The sequence below is a fragment of the Anomaloglossus baeobatrachus genome, chromosome 9 (genome assembly GCF_048569485.1).
Source record: "Anomaloglossus baeobatrachus isolate aAnoBae1 chromosome 9, aAnoBae1.hap1, whole genome shotgun sequence".
Lineage (NCBI taxonomy): Eukaryota > Metazoa > Chordata > Amphibia > Anura > Aromobatidae > Anomaloglossus > Anomaloglossus baeobatrachus.
The window spans coordinates 108,995,298-109,014,574 of record NC_134361.1 but is presented as its reverse complement, the minus strand read 5'-3'; the positions used below and the strand labels follow the sequence as shown (position 1 = coordinate 109,014,574).

The 19,277-nt window shown below is 50.0% G+C and overlaps 1 protein-coding gene across 1 annotated transcript in view; it reads right to left on the bottom strand.

Moving 5' to 3' along the window:
- Positions 1–18,195, bottom strand: part of VSIG1 (V-set and immunoglobulin domain containing 1) — a 92,120-nt gene extending 73,925 nt beyond the window's left edge. The window contains exons 1-2 of the mRNA XM_075323926.1: positions 18,131–18,195; positions 10,262–10,425 (exon numbers count right to left, since the gene is read on the bottom strand). Of these exons, the coding sequence (XP_075180041.1) occupies positions 10,262–10,425; positions 18,131–18,179 (213 nt within the window). The 5' untranslated portion in view covers positions 18,180–18,195. The remainder of the gene's footprint in view (positions 1–10,261; positions 10,426–18,130) is intronic.
- Between the last annotated feature and the right edge of the window lie 1,082 nt (positions 18,196–19,277).

Below are 19,277 nucleotides of genomic sequence, written 5' to 3'. Positions count from 1 at the left end.
GGGCCCATTTTGGGGGTCCATATACATCAGGTTGGGGGCCAATGTACACCAGGATGGGAACATACTATATATGCCAGGATGGAGGACATTACTACATAATGATGGGGGTGCAACACATGTCTTTATAGGATTTAGAAAGCTGCAAGGGTCCCATACATGTGTTATAAACATGTCAATGTTGCATCTGGGTCCATTGGACTCTAGTAATGCCACTGGTGTGGGGGGCACTTATACAGTGTGAGAAGCCTTTATACAGTGTGGGAGCTAATGTGGGGTCATTATACAGTGTGGGGACTACTTTGGGGTCCCTCATACAGTGTGGGGGGCTACTATTGATATTGAAGTCATTATACAATGTCGGGGCTGCTGTGGGGACAATTAATCAGTGTGTCGGCTACTGTGGTGGCCATTATACAGTGCATGGACTATTGTTTTGGAGGAGCTGTAGGCTCATCATACTGTGTATACGGGAAGTGTAGAGGTACTGTAGCACACAGGGATATGGGATACTCGTTCCCGTTCCAGTGTCTTTCTTGGGAATGTCACGGTGGTTGCCGTTACCCGGTTCCGTGCCCTGGGCCCTTTTTGTAAGGGGGATATTTATAGGGGAGAATAAGATAATGTTCACATGTGACGCCACGTGCAGTGTTCCGGCTATGTGTAGGGAGCTGCCGCTGCAGAATGTCTCTACTGGGGCTGGTAGTATTGGCAGCTAGAATGGTAGACTCTCCGCAATTAGGGTTTTGCCCCAGAGGGTGTATGGTGCAGTGAGCGTCGGAAGAAGGAAATCCACACAGGTGTTCAGTCCAACTGGTTTACTCACTTTCTGCAGATGTTAACTGGTTGCCCGAGGCCAGCTGGTTTCGCCTCCAGGTCCCCTTCGTACCAGTGCCAGTTTGGTTCTCTGGTACCATCATCCCCTGCACCTGTCTCTGGTAAGTGGGTGCCCGTGATATAGAACACTGGGGGTCCCTGTTCCGTGATTTGTCCACTTCTGTCCGCCTGATGGTAGCATGAACCATGTAGGGTTGGAGTCTCTGGTCCTATCCCCGGTTCTCTCTTTGCTACTGAGTTTTTAGGGTCAGCAAAGTCCTTGGTCCCCTTTGCTGTGCAGGTGTTAACAGGTCGGTTTGAAGCTCTTTCATGTCTAGGGTCCTGTACCCCGTCGGTGCCTAGTTCTGAGAGTACTCCACCATACTCCACCGGCAAGCACTTCTCCTGGGTACCAGATCACCGTTAACCCGAGTCAGGGTGTCACTTTGCTTCTGTACCGCACTGAAAGGGGCCAGGCCGCTTTTCCACTGCTCGGGCCGAGCCGCTCGAGGTCCGGGCTCGGGTTGTCGGTGGCATGAGCGCCTCCGGACCGGGGGCCACGTTGCTCTGTTAAGGGGAGGCCATGGGGTAGTGGTGGTGGTGGTGCGGGACGAGGCGCGCAGCCGGGGAGGGCCGCGCTGTCGTCTCGCGGGTCGTGACGCCACTCACGGGTCGTGGTGACGGGATGCACCACCGCTGCGGCTGGAGTGAAGGCGGGCTCATCCGAGATCGGTGTTGCGGCCGCAGCCTAGATGTTAACCCCTCCGTGGGTAGGGGCGCTGTGTCCCTGGGTCCGGTGGGGGAACTGGGGCGCTGATGTTGTTGTCGGGGTGCAGGGTGCTGTGCTGCGGTGCAGTGTCGTGCCCGGATGGCACTGGTGTACTCACGATTAATTCACACTCAGAGTCACTGGTAAACCAAAGTTCGGGTATGGTCGGGTCCCGCAGCCGGCTGCTCGTGTTCCCTGTGAGGTTGATGGTGGCCCCTTTCCCTTACACCTCTGGTTGTGGTTTTTCGGCTCCCCTGCCTGGACAGTGGTAGCCCGCTCCCCGGCGTTGAGCTGCCGGAGGAGCCCTCAGTTGCCCGCAGGCGCTGGCCCGTCGGATGTTTGGCCCTTGGCGGTGGCACTCACCCGGTATCGGTGGGCTTTTGCCTTCTTTCAGGACTTTGGGTGTGGATGAATCCGTGAGGTCCAGCCAGCAATCAGTCAATTTGCTTAAACTCAGTGGCTTCTAAGCTAGGATGGGGTCTGAGTACCCGGTTTCTGGTGCTCCGGTAAACAGTTGACTCCCTGGTTCAGGGCCGGCGGGCTCCAACCCTGGCCCGGTCCCTACTGTTCCGCCGGTTGCTGTACCGGTACTCCTGCAGGCGGCCACCACCATCTGCCTGCCTGACGTTTCCAAGGTTCCCAGGCTCCTACCCGGGTCCCTGACAGCTCTGCTTCTCTACACCTCCTGTCACTTTCACACTCTACAACTTATCTGTTTGTATTTCCTGCCTCAGGACAGTAGTCTCCTCGGTGGGCGTGCCTTTCCACCTGACTCCGCCCACCTGGTGTGCCCTACTGGCCCTGAGGGAGGCATCAGGTCTCCCTTTCGGGTGACGGGTATGTCCTCACAGGGGGTGGGGGGTGTGTGTGTAATGTGGTAGGTGTTATTACCTGTGACCCCTGGGGTCCAGGGCGTCACATACCCCCTTGTTTTAATGCAGACTGTCTGCGAGCTGCCCGACCAACTCCAGTTTATTTTTCTTTTTGTTTCATTCAACTGTAAAACGGGAAAACTGGAAACACAATTATAATAACATTTGTACAAACTATGGTTACTGAAGGTCTTCCCATAACGGGAGGCAATTTGCTTTAACGTTGCATAACTTTTATTAAACGGAACGGGTTCATGTCCTTCCGCCTTCTCCACCCAAACAACCTAGCCTTGATGCTGCTGCTAAGAAATGGGCAGCACCCCTTTTCCCCAGTCCGGAAACAGGAACATGGCCAGATCACCCAGGCGGGAACTGGTACAGTGCAGCGCACCCGGCAGTTGCTCAAGGGCTCCCCGGAGGATGGTCACCGGTCCCAGTGGTGACCGGACCCCAGCCTGCTCTGCTGCGGGTCCTACCTCCAATCTGCCTCTCCGGAGGCTAACGGAACGGGAAGGCATGTAAAGGGGGCAGATAGGGCAATATTTACAAGCCCAAAAGTTTTTGGGTGGCCGGCAAGTCCATGGCCTTGTCCATGAGCAGTCACTCACGCAACAGGGTTGTCAACGGGGTTTCAAACACAAGTCCCAACGGGGACGGGTCCTTTTTTTAGTAGCAACGGCTACCAGCTTTATTCAGCAGCGGGGAACTCTTCTTCCACCTCTACTTTAGGGCTGTACGGTGGAGGAGGGGGCTGTCTGCCACTCCAGACATCCAGGGCAAACCAGCCCCTCTCCCCTCGGTGCCGGGTGTAGTGCGCCAGATCGCCGGGCAGGAGGTCACGGTCTGGGTGCCCGAACGGGAGATGGGCATTCACATCTCGCCGGGAAAAGAAAACTTCTCCATCCAGTTCGGGGTCGTACAGGAATCCCCAGCCCTTGTCTTTGTTGAATCTCCTGACCTGGCCCTGGTAGGTGGAGTCCCGCACCCAATATCCAGCGCTCCTCAGGTGCTCCTTCCCCTCGATGGTACGGGCAAGCACCTCCTCTCTTCTCTTTTCCCTGGCCACTATCTCCTGGCTCAGTTGGCTGGGCTGACGCTCCCAGTACAGGGCACCTGCACGCCCGGGGTCTACTGCGGTGGGGGTCTGGCCCAGCCGGCGCTCCCTGGTGCCAACCACGATCGGCACTCTCCAAGGGGAACACCGCTGTGTCGCGGCCGGCTCTGCTGCCTTGCAGCTGCCTCCCCGCGGAACCTCAGCCGAGGCCCGTGACCCTGGAGCGGCTTGCCTGGCCTTCTGGGCCTTCTTGGCCGGGTGGGTTGCTGGAGCCTGGGCACTCTTGGGCGTAGTCACTTCCGGGACATCCGGCATCGCCTCGGGATCAGGTGCTGGCCGGTAACGGGTCCCCTCTGGCAACGGGCACAGCACGGCCAGGTTCCATAGCAGGTCCGGGCCAGCCTCCCCAAGCAGCTTCCCAGGAGCGCCCGGGACGGACTCCGCCAACGGTGTTGGGGGTGGGGATACGGGTGGAGGAGCAGCGACAACTGCTGCGGGCAATGGAGGAGGCGGTATGGCAGACAGCAGCAGACCAAGCTCCTCAGCCACGACGGACGACCCCTCAAGGGCATAGCATCGTGGGTCGCCTTCCCACCCTGCCAACACCGTCATCCTTTCACGGGCCCGCACGGCAGTCACTATCTCCCCCATCTCCGCCGCCCAGTGCTCCACCAGGAAGCTTACATGGTGCTGGAGGCGGCGACATATCTCCTTCGTCCGGGCCTTCACCCACGCCGCCGTTCCTTGCGCGGTCTCCGGGGTATCGGGACGCTAGACGGGAGTCGCCATGCTGCACAGTCTGGGTCCAGGAACGGAACGGATGCAGGGTCCTGGAGTCCCTGCCTTTTTATCTTCTCGGCTACATCAGGCAGCCTTCTCGCCCGCCTCCCCCTTGGTTTTCTCTTAGCACTCCTCCTTCAGGGGCGGGGCTTCACTTTCGTGCCTTCACTGCTCGGGGAAGACGACTCGAGCGGGAAACTTTCGCGCCAAGATGGCGTGACTTCAACTTTTTTTCGGCAGGACGCCGCTGACGGAAACTTCTAAGTCGCACTTCCACAGGAAAGTGGACTGTCCGAATCCTGTTCGTGACGCCAGAAGAGTCGATGTGTACCGCCCTGAGAGGGGCCCGACCGCTTCTCCGCTGCTCGGGCCGAGCCGCTCGAGGTCTGGGCTCGGGTTGTCGGTGGCACGAGCGCCTCCAGACCGGGGGCCACCTCGCTCTGTTAAGAGGAGGCCATGGGGTGGTGGTGGTGGTGCGGGACGAGGCGCGCAGCCGGGGAGGGCCGCGCTGTCATCTCACGGGTCGTGACGCCACCCACGGGTCGTGGTGATGGGATGCACCACCGCTGCAGCTGGAGTGAAGGCGGGCTCGTCCGGGATCGGTGTTGCGGCCGCAGCCTAGATGTTAGCCCCTCCGTGGGTAGGGGCGGTGTGTCCCGGGGCCCGGTGGGGGAACTGATGTTGTTGTTGGGGTGCAGGGTGCTGTGCTGCGGTGCAGTGTCGTGCCTGGATGGCACTGGTGTACTCACGATTAATTCACACTCAGAGTCACTGGTAAACCAAAGTTCGGGTATGGTCGGGTCCCGCAGCCGGCTGCTCGTGTTCCCTGTGAGGTTGATGGTGGCCCCTTTCCCTTACACCTCTGGTTGTGGTTTTTCGGCTCCCCTGCCTGGACAGTGGTAGCCCGCTCCCCAGCGTTGAGCTGCCGGAGGAGCCCTCAGTTGCCCGCAGGCGCTGGCCCGTCGGATGTTTGGCCCTTGGCGGTGGCACTCACCCGGTATCGGTGGGCTTTTGCCTTCTTTCGGCACTTTGGGTGTGGATGAACCCGTGAGGTCCAGCCAGCAATCAGTCAATTTGCCTAAACTCAGTGGCTTCTAAGCTAGGATGGGGTCTGAGTACTCGGTTTCTAGTGCTCCGGTACACGGTTGACTCCCTGGTTCAGGTCCGGCGGGCTCCAACCCTGGTCCGGTCCCTACGGTTCCGCCGGTTGCTGTACCGGTACTCCTGCAGGCGGCCACCACTGTCTGCCTGCCTGACATTTCCAAGGGTCCCAGGCTCCTACCCGGGTCCCTGACAGCTCTGCTCCTCTACACCTCATGTCACTCTCACACTCTACAACTTATCTGTTTGTATTTCCTGCCTCAGGAAAGCCTGACTCCGCCCACCTGGTGTGCCCTACTGGTCCTGAGAGAGGCATCAGGTCTCCCTTTCGGGTGACGGGTATGTCCTCACAGGGGGTGGGGGGGGTGTAATGTGGTAGGTGTTATTACCTGTGACCCCTGGGGTCCAGGGCGTCACACTTCCACCTTCACTCCTCGCCTGTCAACTGTTGTCTGACTACTCTCCATAGTATGACCCTCCCACCTGGTCAACTAGTGGACTGGAGTGGCTCCACCTCTAGGCGGCCATCCATTGGTCCCACCCTAGCTGGGTACCATTGTATGGGGGATTGTTGGGGAAAAACTGGGATTACCTGGGTTTTTGGTGGTACTGGCACTGGGGTTCTGGATCCCTAAGGGGGTAGGCTCTGCATCCTGGGTGGGGATACAGAACCTTGTAGCACCCTGATGGGTTCAGGGGTGCTACAGTATCATACTGTGTATAGGTGTATATGAGTAGCTATGGGAACATCATACCGTGTATAGGGAAGGTATAGGGGCTTCATACTGTGTATAGACGAACTGTACATGGGGTGACATTATTAACTGTTAAGTGGACACTTAACTGAACCATTATTGCTATAAGGGCACTAAGGGTATTGTGACTGTCACAGGCACATTGGGGGCATTATTACTTTCTAGGAGCAAAATGTGGGCACCTTTCTAGGTCACTTTTACAGGGCATTAATATTTTCTAGGGGCAATTCAGAGGGGCAAGTAAGTAAGAGGGGCAATAGTAAGGGGGCAATAGTCAGAGGGGCAATAGTAAGAGGGGCAAGCTTTGTGACACAAAAACCGTGCTCCTCTTACTACCCCACATAGTAATGCCACCACTGTGCCCCCTCACATACTAATGCCCCCACTGTGCCCCCATAATATTGCCACCACTGTGCCCTCCACATATTTATGCCACCACGGTGCCCTTTACATGGTAAAATGCCTCTTTTGTGCCCTTTAGATGGTAATTAGTATGTGAGGGGGCACAGTGGTGGCATTACTATGTGGGGTAGTAAGAGGAGCACGGTTTTTGTGTCACAAGGCTTGTGCAGTAATAGGGACACATACAGCAGCACCGGCTCAGTATTGGAGTGACTGCAGGATGAGGAGTTTGTGCAGGTTGGGATTAGATGGGGACAGTGCCAGAAATGTGATAAGTCAGAAGTGTCTGTGTTGTAATCTCTGTAGACGAGTTGTAGCTGGAAGAAGTTGTCATGTCGGTCTGGGCAAGATGGAAAAGACGGAAAAAGTGAACAATTCCATCCGAAGGAACGTCAGCTGTAAGTCACCATCTATAACTGTGTAACGGGGGGCTGGGGGTGCCTCGGGAGTCGCTGTGATGGCCGCTTCATGTATCAGGCTAACCCCCGACCTAGCCGTCACTATTGGGACAGGGGGAATGTTGTGTGGGGCAGAGTGTGGATGGCAGGAGCACGCTGTCAGACTCAGGAAAACTCCGTAGGCAGGCTTCAGCTGAACCACAAGGCATTTTATTACACATAACTTCAAAACAGTCTCGGTACACAAATCTTGCAGTGTCAAATCACAATTCCTGCCGGGGAAACTGTTACTGATTTCTCTGTTCCGGGGCCTTGCCCGGCTACTCTCGTTTCCTTCACCTAGGCTCACACTACGGCTACTGCAGACTTGACCCACAAACTTCTGCTTCGCCGGCTAGGCCTCTTCGGGTCCCACCTGTACACTGCTGGTTCCCGATCGGGACACTTTTCTTTTTCTCTCTCTGGCTATCTGCCGCAGTCGCTCCCACACTCTGCCCCCGATGCTCCTTCTCCCCCGTCCCAGCAGAAACTAAACTCCTCTCCCTCGATTTTACTACAGCGACCTCCCACACTCCCCCTAGACTGTCCAACTCCTCCTCTCTCCTGTACTGTTTCTATGGGAACAGCCGTCCCACCCTGACATCTAGAGGGGGAAAACCCGTTAATACTGTAAAACACCATCAACATTAACATCTTTAGCTACCCCAGCATGGGGCATCTTCAGGGGGGAAACTGCGCCTCCGTGTAAGGGGTCCGTCCACCCCTTACATTCCTCCCCTCTTTTTGCCTTAGCCTCCCGGCAAGGCTCGTATCTGTAAGACAAAACCTAACCAGCAAGGCAATCTCTTTATAAAACTTTAAAACCTTCACATAAAAAAAAACCACAACCAATGGGCACACAAGTCCGGCGCCCGGAGTCCCTCCAAGGGAGCTCCCGGTCTTTGTAGCATGTTTGCCCGGAGGCCCTCAACAGGCGCTCCCGGTCTTAGCGGGTCTTCTGCCCGGAGGCTCTCCCAGCACTCCCGGTCTTTGTAGGCGGGAAGCAACAGACAATAAGATCTCCGTAACAGTCACGGGGGGAGTATTTGCACAGTCCGGCATCAGGCTCCTCGGCCACGGTCTCGGCCAGAAGCCTTTCTTGCACCGGGTCTATCTCAGACGGCGGGGACTGTCGTCGGGTTAGGGGCGCCGGGTTTACCGGCTCCCAGAAAAATCCCCACTCATCTTCTTCAAGCTCCGGGACATGTTGCTCTCCTGGGGCCGGAACTTCTGTGGGGGTTGGAGGTCCTACCTTGGCTGGCGTAACCACCTCCGGCCTCTGGAGGGGTGTTCACAATGCCTCGCTTCCCGGCTGCAGTTGAGTCTTGTAAGTGGCCCGGACTTCCGTGGATGTTTCACCGGTCACGGCATCCCACAAAGTGACCCACGTAACTTTTGTGGGCCACTCCGGACCTCCTGGCACAGCCGGTAACGTTATGGTGGGTGCCTCCTCTACTAAGCTCTGCCTCGGGCGTCCTCTTCCCAGGCTGGTTGTCACCAGCACGCCCGCTGCAGCTTGCTGCTTTGTCTGCGTCTCCATCTCACTTAGAGTCAGCTGCTGAGTTGGCGTCTCCTGCGGCTCTTCCTGTAATGGCGCTGGGGAAGGTGGAGGCGGGCCTTCTTTTCCCGCTCTTGCATACACTCCACCCCTGGCCTCACTCACCAGGTCGACCCAGCATAGGCGACGCCTCTTCTTTTCTGCAACGCCGCCCACGTCTCTAGTCTTCTGCAGCATCTTGGGGCCAGTACCTCCCCTCTTTGGGCGGCGCACTCTGCACTTCTTTTTCTTCGCCGGCCAGCTCAGGGTTTTCCGTTTGGCGACAATTTTCCGCGCGCTCACTGTGTTCGTGAAGACGGTGGCCATCTTAGCGCCGTCTTGCGACTGATCCAACGCCTTAGGCACCACTTGATCTTCACATTCTTGGATCGGGACCCTCCGCAGATAGTCCGGATCCTGCCGACTACGCCCCTTGGGAGACGCTGTGATGGCCACTTCATGTATCAGGCTAACCCCCGACCCAGCCGTCACTATTGGGACAGGGGAATGTTGTGTGGGGCAGAGTGTGGATGGCAGGAGCACGCTGTCAGACTCAGGAAAACTCCGTAGGCAGGCTTCAGCTGAACCACAAGGCATTTTATTACACATAATTTCAAAACAGTCTCGGTACACAAATCTTGCAGTGTCAAATCACAATTCCTGTCGGGGAAACTGTTCCTGTTTCCTCTGTTCCGGGGCCTTGCCCGGCTACTCTCATTTCCTTCACCTAGGCTCACACTACGGCTACTGCAGACTTGACCCACAAACTTCTGCTTCGCCGGCTAGGCCTCTTCGGGTCCCACCTGTACACTGCTGGTTCCCGATCGGGACACTTTTCTTTTTCTCTCTCTGGCTATCTGCCGCAGTCGCTCCCACACTCTGCCCCCGATGCTCCTTCTCCCCCGTCCCAGCAGAAACTAAACTCCTCTCCCTCGATTTTACTACAGCGACCTCCCACACTCCCCCTAGACTGTCCGGCTCCTCCTCTCTCCTGTACTGTTTCTATGGGGACAGCCGTCCCACCCTGACATCTAGAGGGGGAAAACCCGTTAATACTGTAAAACACCATCAACATTAACATCTTTAGCTACCCCAGCATGGGGCATCTTCAGGGGGGAAACTGCGCCTCCGTGTAAGGGGTCCGTCCACCCCTTACAAGTGTATTGTAATCTCTTGTATGTGCTGAGAACTGATATCTACCACTATATAGTCACCATATTAATGGTAATATCAGTGTCATCTGCTGAGGTTCCACTATACCCACGTTTACTCTATGCCACCGTAGTTAGCATGGTTACCTAGTTAGGGGCCCACTCAGATGTTTCGCCCCCCCCCCGGAGCTAAACCCTTAGCTACGCCATTGATCTGCACCATATATTTTTAGCTATACCACAAATGTTCTAGCATAAACATTTGATGGTATCAGCCACTCATTAAGCCTCATTCAGATGTCCGAGTATAGGCATATACTCTGTCACATTTGGGTCAGGAGACCTGCAGCTATGCTGTACATGGACTGTGGTGCGTGGATGTCCAAATGAGGCCCTAAGTGTGGATTTTGGCCAAGTGTCCTAAGTTGTGGTAGCTTCACAGAGTGTGGGGAGACGACAGTGCCAGCAAGCTACTTTGCCTTGGTCAGGGTAGGGCAGTGAACTGAATTTGTACCCCAGATAAAATAAAGCCTTGTTTGACTCCACATATGCAAGGTAAATCAGTAATAACATTAATTTGTTATACTTACCGTAACACTATCCTGTGAGACGGCTTCTATAAAATCCCATTGTGTAATAAGATTGCGAGTACTGGATTCAGAAAGCGTGTATGTACAGGGGAGAATTGCAGCCTGTCCCACTGTTACGTTCACCACAGAAATTGGTATAGTGACTTGCACAGCGTGCACCACTCCTAAAATATGGAACATGCATTAATTTTCTTCTAATCACACTGGTATCTGTACATTCATCTAAACTATGGAAGAAAAAAGGCCTATCAAAATATATTGTGCATGAGGATTTTTCAACAAGATTTGCCACTTTCCATGCCTAAACTTGACACATTCAGTGGATAAAAAATAGTTAACACCATGCTGACGTAAGAAGAAAACTACAGATAGGATCCTGAATAGTGATTTTATTCTACGCGTTTCGGACATTAACTCCTTCCTCAGAAATAATCACCATTCAAGGAGGAAGGAGTTTATCTCCGAAACGCGTAGAATAAAATCACTATCCAGGATCCTATCTGAAATCTTCTTCTTACGGCAGCGCGGTGTTAACCCTTTTTTCTCCACTGAAGCATCATTTTTATCTCTGGAGCTGCTGCACAACCCTTCCAGGGGAGAAAGTCTTGGCTCATTACCTTTCGCTTATCCCTCGTTATAGCCCTTTTGCGCTTTTATGTCTCCCATATATCTAAGGTTGACACATAAAATAAGCACTCTGTTAAAGGGGGAGTCCAGCCACAATGATATCTTACACTCTGAGGCCTAACTACTGTTAAATGCAGGTAAGGCTGCGTGCACATCATTGGTATTCTGCTGCAATGCCGGATCCGTCAGAAATGCGGTACAGTTCAATACAGTGGAATCGCGGCAAGATAAGGTCACATGCAGCCGCGGTCGCATGTAACCTTATCTTGCCGCAATGCCATTTAACTGTAGTGAACTGTACCGCATTTCTGACGGATCCGGCATTGTGGCAGAATACCGCTGATGTGAAGCCCGCCTAACTTGCCTTTATACATCATCCCATGTAACTTCTGTTCCTGTTATTCTTTACATATTCTAAGAATTTAGTGATCTTAGCAATTTTATAATCAATATGCATAAATCAGAGTTGCATTGCCAGCCCTGCAGTCAATCAGGGAGGTCAGTGAAAGAACGAAGGAAAGGTGCAAAATAGGGTCTTATCTGGTAAAAACAGAAAAAAAGAGAAAGAAGAAAGCTCACCTTTTCAAGTCTTGTAACACACAACAAGACATGAGCTTAATAATGGATCAGCTACTGCAGAAACGGGAGTGCAGAGGACAGTGCAGACAATGCAGAGAAAGGACAGATGACGTGTTCACTCCATGCTGCTGCTGAAGACTTTACAAGGGAAGATTCAGGACTCAGTAGTGGAGATAAATGTTTTTATTAACTACATTTCAAAGTCATTACAAGCTTCTTCTTCAGGCGAAGAATCACATTCCTCCTAAAGAAGGAGTTTGTAATGGCTTTGAACTGCATTGGACCTTCCTCTAGAAAGTCTTCAGCAGCAGCACAAAGTGAACACGTCTTCTGTCCTTCTTCTGCACTCATTGGCTGCAGCACTAGTGACGTAAAATCAGAAATGATGACACTAACAGACAATGGGAGCAGCACGGGATACTGAACACTGGACAAGGGGTGGGTGAATACAGAACAGTTTGTTTTGAACTAAACTGCGCCCGGGAGACAGAAGATTTCCGAAATCAGGAGAGCCATTTAAACTTCCTCTACTATTTCTGGGTCAACATTCTTCATTGAATGTTTTTCAATTTTTATAAAATACCTAGGGATCAATATGATCTCACATCTTCATAATTTCTATAAGATGTATTTTTCTGCCTCTTCCCAGGACTGTAGACAATCTTTATCCTGGAATCTTAAAACTCTAAGCTTGTTGAATAGTTTGGCGGCTGCCAAAATGAACACTTTTCCTGAGGATACTAGATTTTTTTTCCTAAAAAAAGTTATTTTCTAAGGTCAGATGAGATCCTTCATGAAGAGACCACAGAGTCCATAATTAGTTTTTCACTAACATTTTCTACATTGAACAGAGACATCACCCTCCCAGACGGTGATCAATATCATCAAGCGACTCTTTACATGTGTATGTTATATTTATGTTATAATCCTAGACTAAATAATGGGTATCCATTGAGTTTCAGTTTTCTTCTAGACCCCCCACAGCTTTGTCCTGTTCATCAAGGAGGCTGCTGTGAGCTGACGTTTCAATCCTCACTATCACTATTGTGCTGGGATCGCCTTAATGGCCATACAGGGTTTACATCTTGACTCGGGCGCCTTACTGCATTATTTAATAACCACTGGTTTGAGATAGGCTAGACTTTGACATCACAGCTTCCCAGCTTCCTTGTCTTCTTGTAGGTTTTTACTACAAATTGGAAGACTCTGTCCCCTTTCACCTCCAGCAAAGGTAGTGACTGGAAATGTTGTACCTAGCTATCTCAATACTACCCAGCCAAGGCCAACTACTCCAAGCCGTGACAGTATTGAGCATTTATTCTATGTTTGCTATGAGAAAAGCATTGCCAAACATTTCTGGTGATGGCTTATCTCCGGGAGAACAAAAATCTGAAATTGAATATGCCTGATTTACTATCTCCTGACCATCTGTTGTCCATACACATTGGTTTGTTGGCCAAACTTGTCGATATTGGCAGATTCCACCAAAATTAGTCTAATGTGTATGGGGGGCCTTAAGAAAAGCTTGAGCTTATTCAATGACACCATGAACATGGAAAAACTCGAAATTTCTTCCCTAATACATGATGTAGATGCTTGGTCTTTCAGCAGAATCCCAAAACTGGCTTAGATCCTTTTAGGAAATGATGAGTGCCTTCTTCATGCTCACACACGGCTCAGTATAGAAACATATGAGGGGCAATTTCTCCTACTGCCTTTTTTATTGCTTTCTTTACCCTTATACTATATTAAGTATATTTATAGATTCACTTATTTTTCCAATCTCTATTAGGTTCCTACTTGAGGTTTTAGCTTTTGTGATGGTTTATTTGCAGTGTTGAATATAAAGAATATAAGTTACTATATTCACCACCAGCTTTATTCAAAAATTGGATATTGAAAACCTTTTAGTGGATGTTGAGTATTGCCGTAGAAATCATTAAAATCTGATTTATGCAAAACCATTTCTGATTTGTCATTGATGGAAATATGAGATGTTCTCATTAAATTTATGATTGTGGGCAACAAATTTTATCCATATAAGAAATCGCCCTGCAGATTGCTGTTACGTCACCACCGGAGTCCGCTCCAGCGACTTCTACTTCGATTGCCAGGCGACGCCGTATTCCTACTGTGGATGGTGATGGGAGAGGAGTCGATGCCAGCGGCACCGGTGGGCGCAGGCTCCGCTCATCCACTGGGCTGGCTTATTTTGGGATCTGCAGTACTACTGGCTGACTATAGGTGCCGTGTGTCTTCCAGCTGAAGTTACCATCATTCAGCTACAGCCAATGGGAAGACATCACACCCTTCTTAATTCCCCTCCTGTCTGCTGACCACTGCCAGAGATAGTTCTGATATTCTGACTCCTGTTCTGCCTTGTTCTGCTTTGTGATTCTGGTGTTCTGACTTTTGCTTGTGTTCTGACTACCTCTCCTGCCTGCTGTTTATGTACCTCGCTGCCTGATCCGGATTTGACCTCTGCTACGTTTTCTGATTACGTCCTTGCCTACCGATTCTGTCCCTGTTCTGCAATTCCTGGTTTGACTCTGCCTGACGACTACTCTCTCGGACTGCTGCCTTCCTCAGGTAGTGATCTCCAGGGCCCTGTGTAATTCCAAATCCCTGTATAGGGGTTAAAGGGTTTCAGGGTTCTGGGGGTCCTACTTGGTGAGTGGCTTCCCTCTATCCTGTCCATTACAGCCGTCTGAGTCTGTGGATCCAGGCAGGTGTTACAATTGCTTGCAGGGTAACCCCTCACCTGTACAAAAATACAAAATCTTTGACATGTCATGAAGACAAGTCAGGACGTTTCACTGGTGGGAGACCAGACACTGAGATGCCCAATAATCACTAAAAAGAAGGGCAGAAGCACATACCTGCCGCCCCCGTGCCAGCAGCCGGTTGCTGCTCGGATCCGGGCCTTCAGGGGAGGTGGCTCGAGGGTCTCCGGACCCGAAGGTCTCGCGGACACGCCAAATAAATGGGGGGACGTATACGTACGGGCTGGGCCGTATTAAGTTCGTGACGCCACCCACCGCTGCTGTTACGGGGCACCCTTGGTGAGATGTTGTGCAGCAAGTTGTTAACCCCTCCGTGGGCAGGGATGGTGGCCACGGGACCCGGTTGGTGCGTGCAGGGGATGGCGACCGCAGGGGGTTCTGGTGTACTCAGTTAGTAAAACACAGAAGTCTCTGGTAAACCAAGGTGATGGTAGCCGGTGCCGCGGCCGGTTGCGTTCTGGTCCCCCACCCGGCTGGTGGTCTCTATCCTTGTCCTGCACTGCTGTGTGAAAGGTGGACTTTCCTAGTTTGAAACTCAGGAGTCCGCTCCCGGCTGGATGTGGCCTAAGAAGCGGTGCCCGCAGACGCTGGCCCGTGGGATCTATGGGCCCTGGCGGTGACCTCTTATCCCTAATCGGTGGGCTGTTGTCTTCTATGAGGGTCTTTGGGTGGGACAGGACCTCTATGCTGGCCTCAATCGGTTAATTAACCAGCTCCAGTTGGTTCTGGTCCTGGCTTCAGGGTCCGAGTACCCCCCTTTGTGCTACGGTTTCTGGGTCGGTTAACCGTGTCGGTACCGGCGGTTCCACCGAGCCATCTTCTCGTCTCCTGCTGATGGAGACCACTGTCTGCCTCCTAGCCAGTGGCACCAGGGCTCCTACCCTGGTACCGTTCAACTTGGACTTCACTGCTGGAGCTACCCCTAGCTCCAGCCCACACTCCACTCCAAACTCCTCTCTGACCTTGACTCTAGACTGAACTAACTGTTTTTCCCGCCCCGGGCTGTCTAGACCCCTGGGTGGGCGTGTCCCAACCGCCTGGTCACGCCCACTGGTGTGTCTATCTTTCTTTAAGGGGGGTGACTAGGTTTTCTGGTTGGCTGTGTGTTTCCTAATGAGGGAACGGTGTTATGCAGGGGCCTAACTGACTATCTGCTTTTGCCAGGGCGTCACACATAGCCAAGGCTAAAGATGGGCTCAATAGAAAACCTGGCAGTCAATCTTTGTTTTAGCAAATGGTAGGGATCTAAGCACCTGACTCCCACCAGTCAAAACTGCTAATATGTCTTTATTAAAGGACATCAATTTTGGATTAGATTTGTATTTAAGTCAACATTTAAATAGTACACATCAGTTGAATATTTCTTTAATAAATTAATTGTACACATGAAAATAAGTAACTTTATAATACATCTTATAGGAGAAATCTGCTTCTTTCTCCTCCTGTACTCTTCACTCACTCTTAATTCATGGGGGGGTGGTATCTGTATTGTAATCAGTGAAGACAGATTTTCCCATTACTGAGATAGTAGTTGACAGTTGGTGCTTTTTAAATTCTACAGGGAGGAGCTAAAGGCAGAGACAGTCATTCTGCTGCAAGTTCTCATGAAACAACACTAACAGGTCCCAATAGAACTTTATGAGCACCAACTGACATCTCCTATCTGAGTAATGTTGAATATCTGTGTTCACTGTAGATAAATTGTATCTGTCAATTGAAAATTATGAGAATAAAAGATCAGTCCCAAAGGAGAAAGAAGCAGATTTCAATAATAAGAAATATTACAAAGATTCTTATTGTGGCATATACTATTCAGTTATGGGAAAAAAAATTAAAATGCTTTATATTTTGTAATGACTCCATTCATTTGTGATGCAGTAATACTATAGCTTCCTGCTCTGTCACTAGTGGTAGGTACCTCCTGTGTACATACATACGCTTTGGGATGACAAGTGTTATTTAGATAAATGTAAGATTATGCACTTAGGATTAAGATATAAATGTCATTATATTGAAAATAAAATGAAGGGCTCCCCTGTAAGCGAAGACAACAGGGGAAGGGAAGAACAAAACTGAACATAAGTGGATTTCTTGATAATTATACTAAAACAATGCGTTTTAGCCATTTTGAGCCTTCTTCAGGTTAAAAATAAGGATACAAATGTTCAATTTACTTCTGTCTATGCAAATTGAACTTTTTCATCCATATTTTCAACCTGATGAAGGCTCAAAGTGGCCAAAACATGTTGTTTTAGCATTATCAATAAATCCACTTATGTTCACCCTCTGTTCCTATGGATATCGTACCTGGGGTTTTTTTGATCGCTGCATGAGATCCTCCTTCCTGCTATTATATTAAAAATATGAAAGCATTTGGGTCTTAATAGATAATAAATGAAAGCAGTGCCAAACAGCTTCTGCCAAGAAGAATAAAATCATGGAATTTGTCTTAGAGGTGTGGATGTAGTTTATTAAAAATTGTCCGTCACTAGTGTGAAATTTTGGACACCCGTCTACGAGAAAGACCCAGTGGAGAAGGTTCAGAGGCAAATGACCAATGCGTTTAGGAGAAGGGTAGGATAGCTGTATGAAATAAAATGAGCTAAATTCTGGATATTTCTTTGGAGAAACGACAGTTTGAAGGTGATCAAATTACTGAATGATTATACAGATCTATTTATACCCAGGCAGATAAATATGGAGGGACAACATCCACTATGTCTTGAGGAAACATGGCTTCGCCACCAGCACAGATGAACTGGATTGGAGGAACAGTGGAATATGGACCATTTTGCCACAGGCTGCTGTAATATGGTATCCAGTGTCGGACTGAGCTGCCAAAGGCCCACCAGTAACACCGACCCTGGGGGCCCACTGTTCAGCTAGCCTCATTCACATATTTATCTGTACTGGCCCACCAGTAACACTGACTATGGGGACCCACTGTTCAGCTAGCCTCATTCACACATTTATCTGTACTGGCCCACTAGTAACACTGACTCTGGGGGCCCACTGTTCAGCTAGCCTCATTCACACATTTATCTGTACTGGCCCACCAGTAACACTGACTCTGGGGTTCCACTGTTCAGCTAGCCTCATTCACACATTTATCTGTACTGGCCCACCAGTAACACTGACTCTGGGGGCCCACTGTTCAGCTAGCCTCATTCACACATTTATCTGTACTGGCCCACCAGTAACACTGACTATGGGGACCCACTGTTCAGCTAGCCTCATTCACACATTTCTCTGTACTGGCCCACCAGTAACACTGACTCTGGGGGCCCACTGTTCAGCTAGCCTCATTCACACATTTATCTGTACTGGCCCACCAGTAACACTGACTCTGGGAGCCCACTGTTCAGCTAGCCTCATTCACACATTTATCTGCACTTCTATGTAACAATGCACTGGGTAGCTTGTTGAGTGAATTATGAGATGCTGCTTTTTTCTCTACTTAGTGGTTAATGTAATGGGGCCATACCCTGCTCATATTGGGGGGTACGTTGCTCACTCCAGTACAGGAGCCCACCAGATGATTCCCCTGTGGGTCATTCCGAGCCTGATGGTAGCCAATCTGCTGAATTATTAGTCTGGATACCTTTCTTGAATTAGGTGCTAGTTTAGTGGACGAGAGGTGAATAATTGTACTCCAAGTGGCCATATGTTGACTAAAAGGTTAAACATTGCAGCTTCCACAATGTATTAACACATTCCTAAACCAGCATATATACAGTTAATTTTTTTAAAACGAAAGACTACAACTTCAATAAACAGTTACAGGCCACTTTTCTTCCAAGTGACGAAGCGCCTCTTTCACACGTATTCAGAAAGAAAAGATTATACGTTTTCTTTCTAGGTTGCAATTTTTTTTACTTACCTATAAAAGTCCATAAGAGTACGAAAATCCTAAAACAAGGCGGTAACATCCTGCTAAAATATCCAAAGCGCGATGAGCCAGGTGCTGCCTTGGTCTAGTTTGAACCACTTATGACTTCTACCCAATGTTTCCTCTTATCGCCGCGCATCAACAAGTCAACAAGGGCTTTTCACTGCCTTTATCAAAAACACTCCTCAGACGTCTCCTAGTAAGGCTCTGCGGGGTTTTGTATTTTCAGTTGAGCTTTATTTCAGGGTGTGTGCACCTGCAATATTTGTGTTCTGTGTTAACCCCTGTGAGTTTTTGGAGGACATTATACATTCATTGGACTGTGGGTGGTTTTAACATCTTGAATCTTTGGGGTATTATAATGTGTACCTTAAATCAGCAACCAAATAATTAAAGAGTTACTAAACCTTTTTTTTACTTCAATAATTTAGTTCAGCATGGAAAGTTATAAAACTTTGCAAATCACTTTAACAGATTTGTCTCCATTCCTATAAAGCATTGCAGGGCCAGCATTAGGGGTGGGCAAACTGTGCAACTTCCCAGGGTCCCCAGCCTCTTAGAGGTCCCCAGAGTTTCAAGCACAAACTACAGTGATAAATTCTGCATTATCACGCAGTTTCTGATGTTAAGCCTGCAGAAAGACCTTTGGTGACATCACGTTCATGTGACCATAATGTCACCAAAGGTCCTTAACATTGCGGCAGTCCTGGCCAACACAACGTGTGGCACGTAGGAACCTGGAGACGCAGCTCCGTTCTTCTCGTATTCAAATGTATTTACATTTTTAAGAATGGAAAAGGTCCACTAAAGTCCATAGGTCTGTGAAAAACACGTACAGCACTTGGTTGGCATCCGTGTGACATCCGTGTGTCATTCATGTGACGTACCAGAATTAAATGCATTAAAAAAGATAATGATTTTTATGTGTTAAAGATGAGATGGATAGATAGATAAATAGATAGAGATAAATGATTGATTGATTGATTAATAGATAGATAGATAGATAGATAGATAGATAGATAGATAGATTGATAGACTGTACAGTTTCTATTTACCAAATAAATAAATAATGACATGAAAAACTTACATGGGGTCTCCCTCCATTTTTTATAAGCAGCAAAGGTAAAGCAGACAGCTG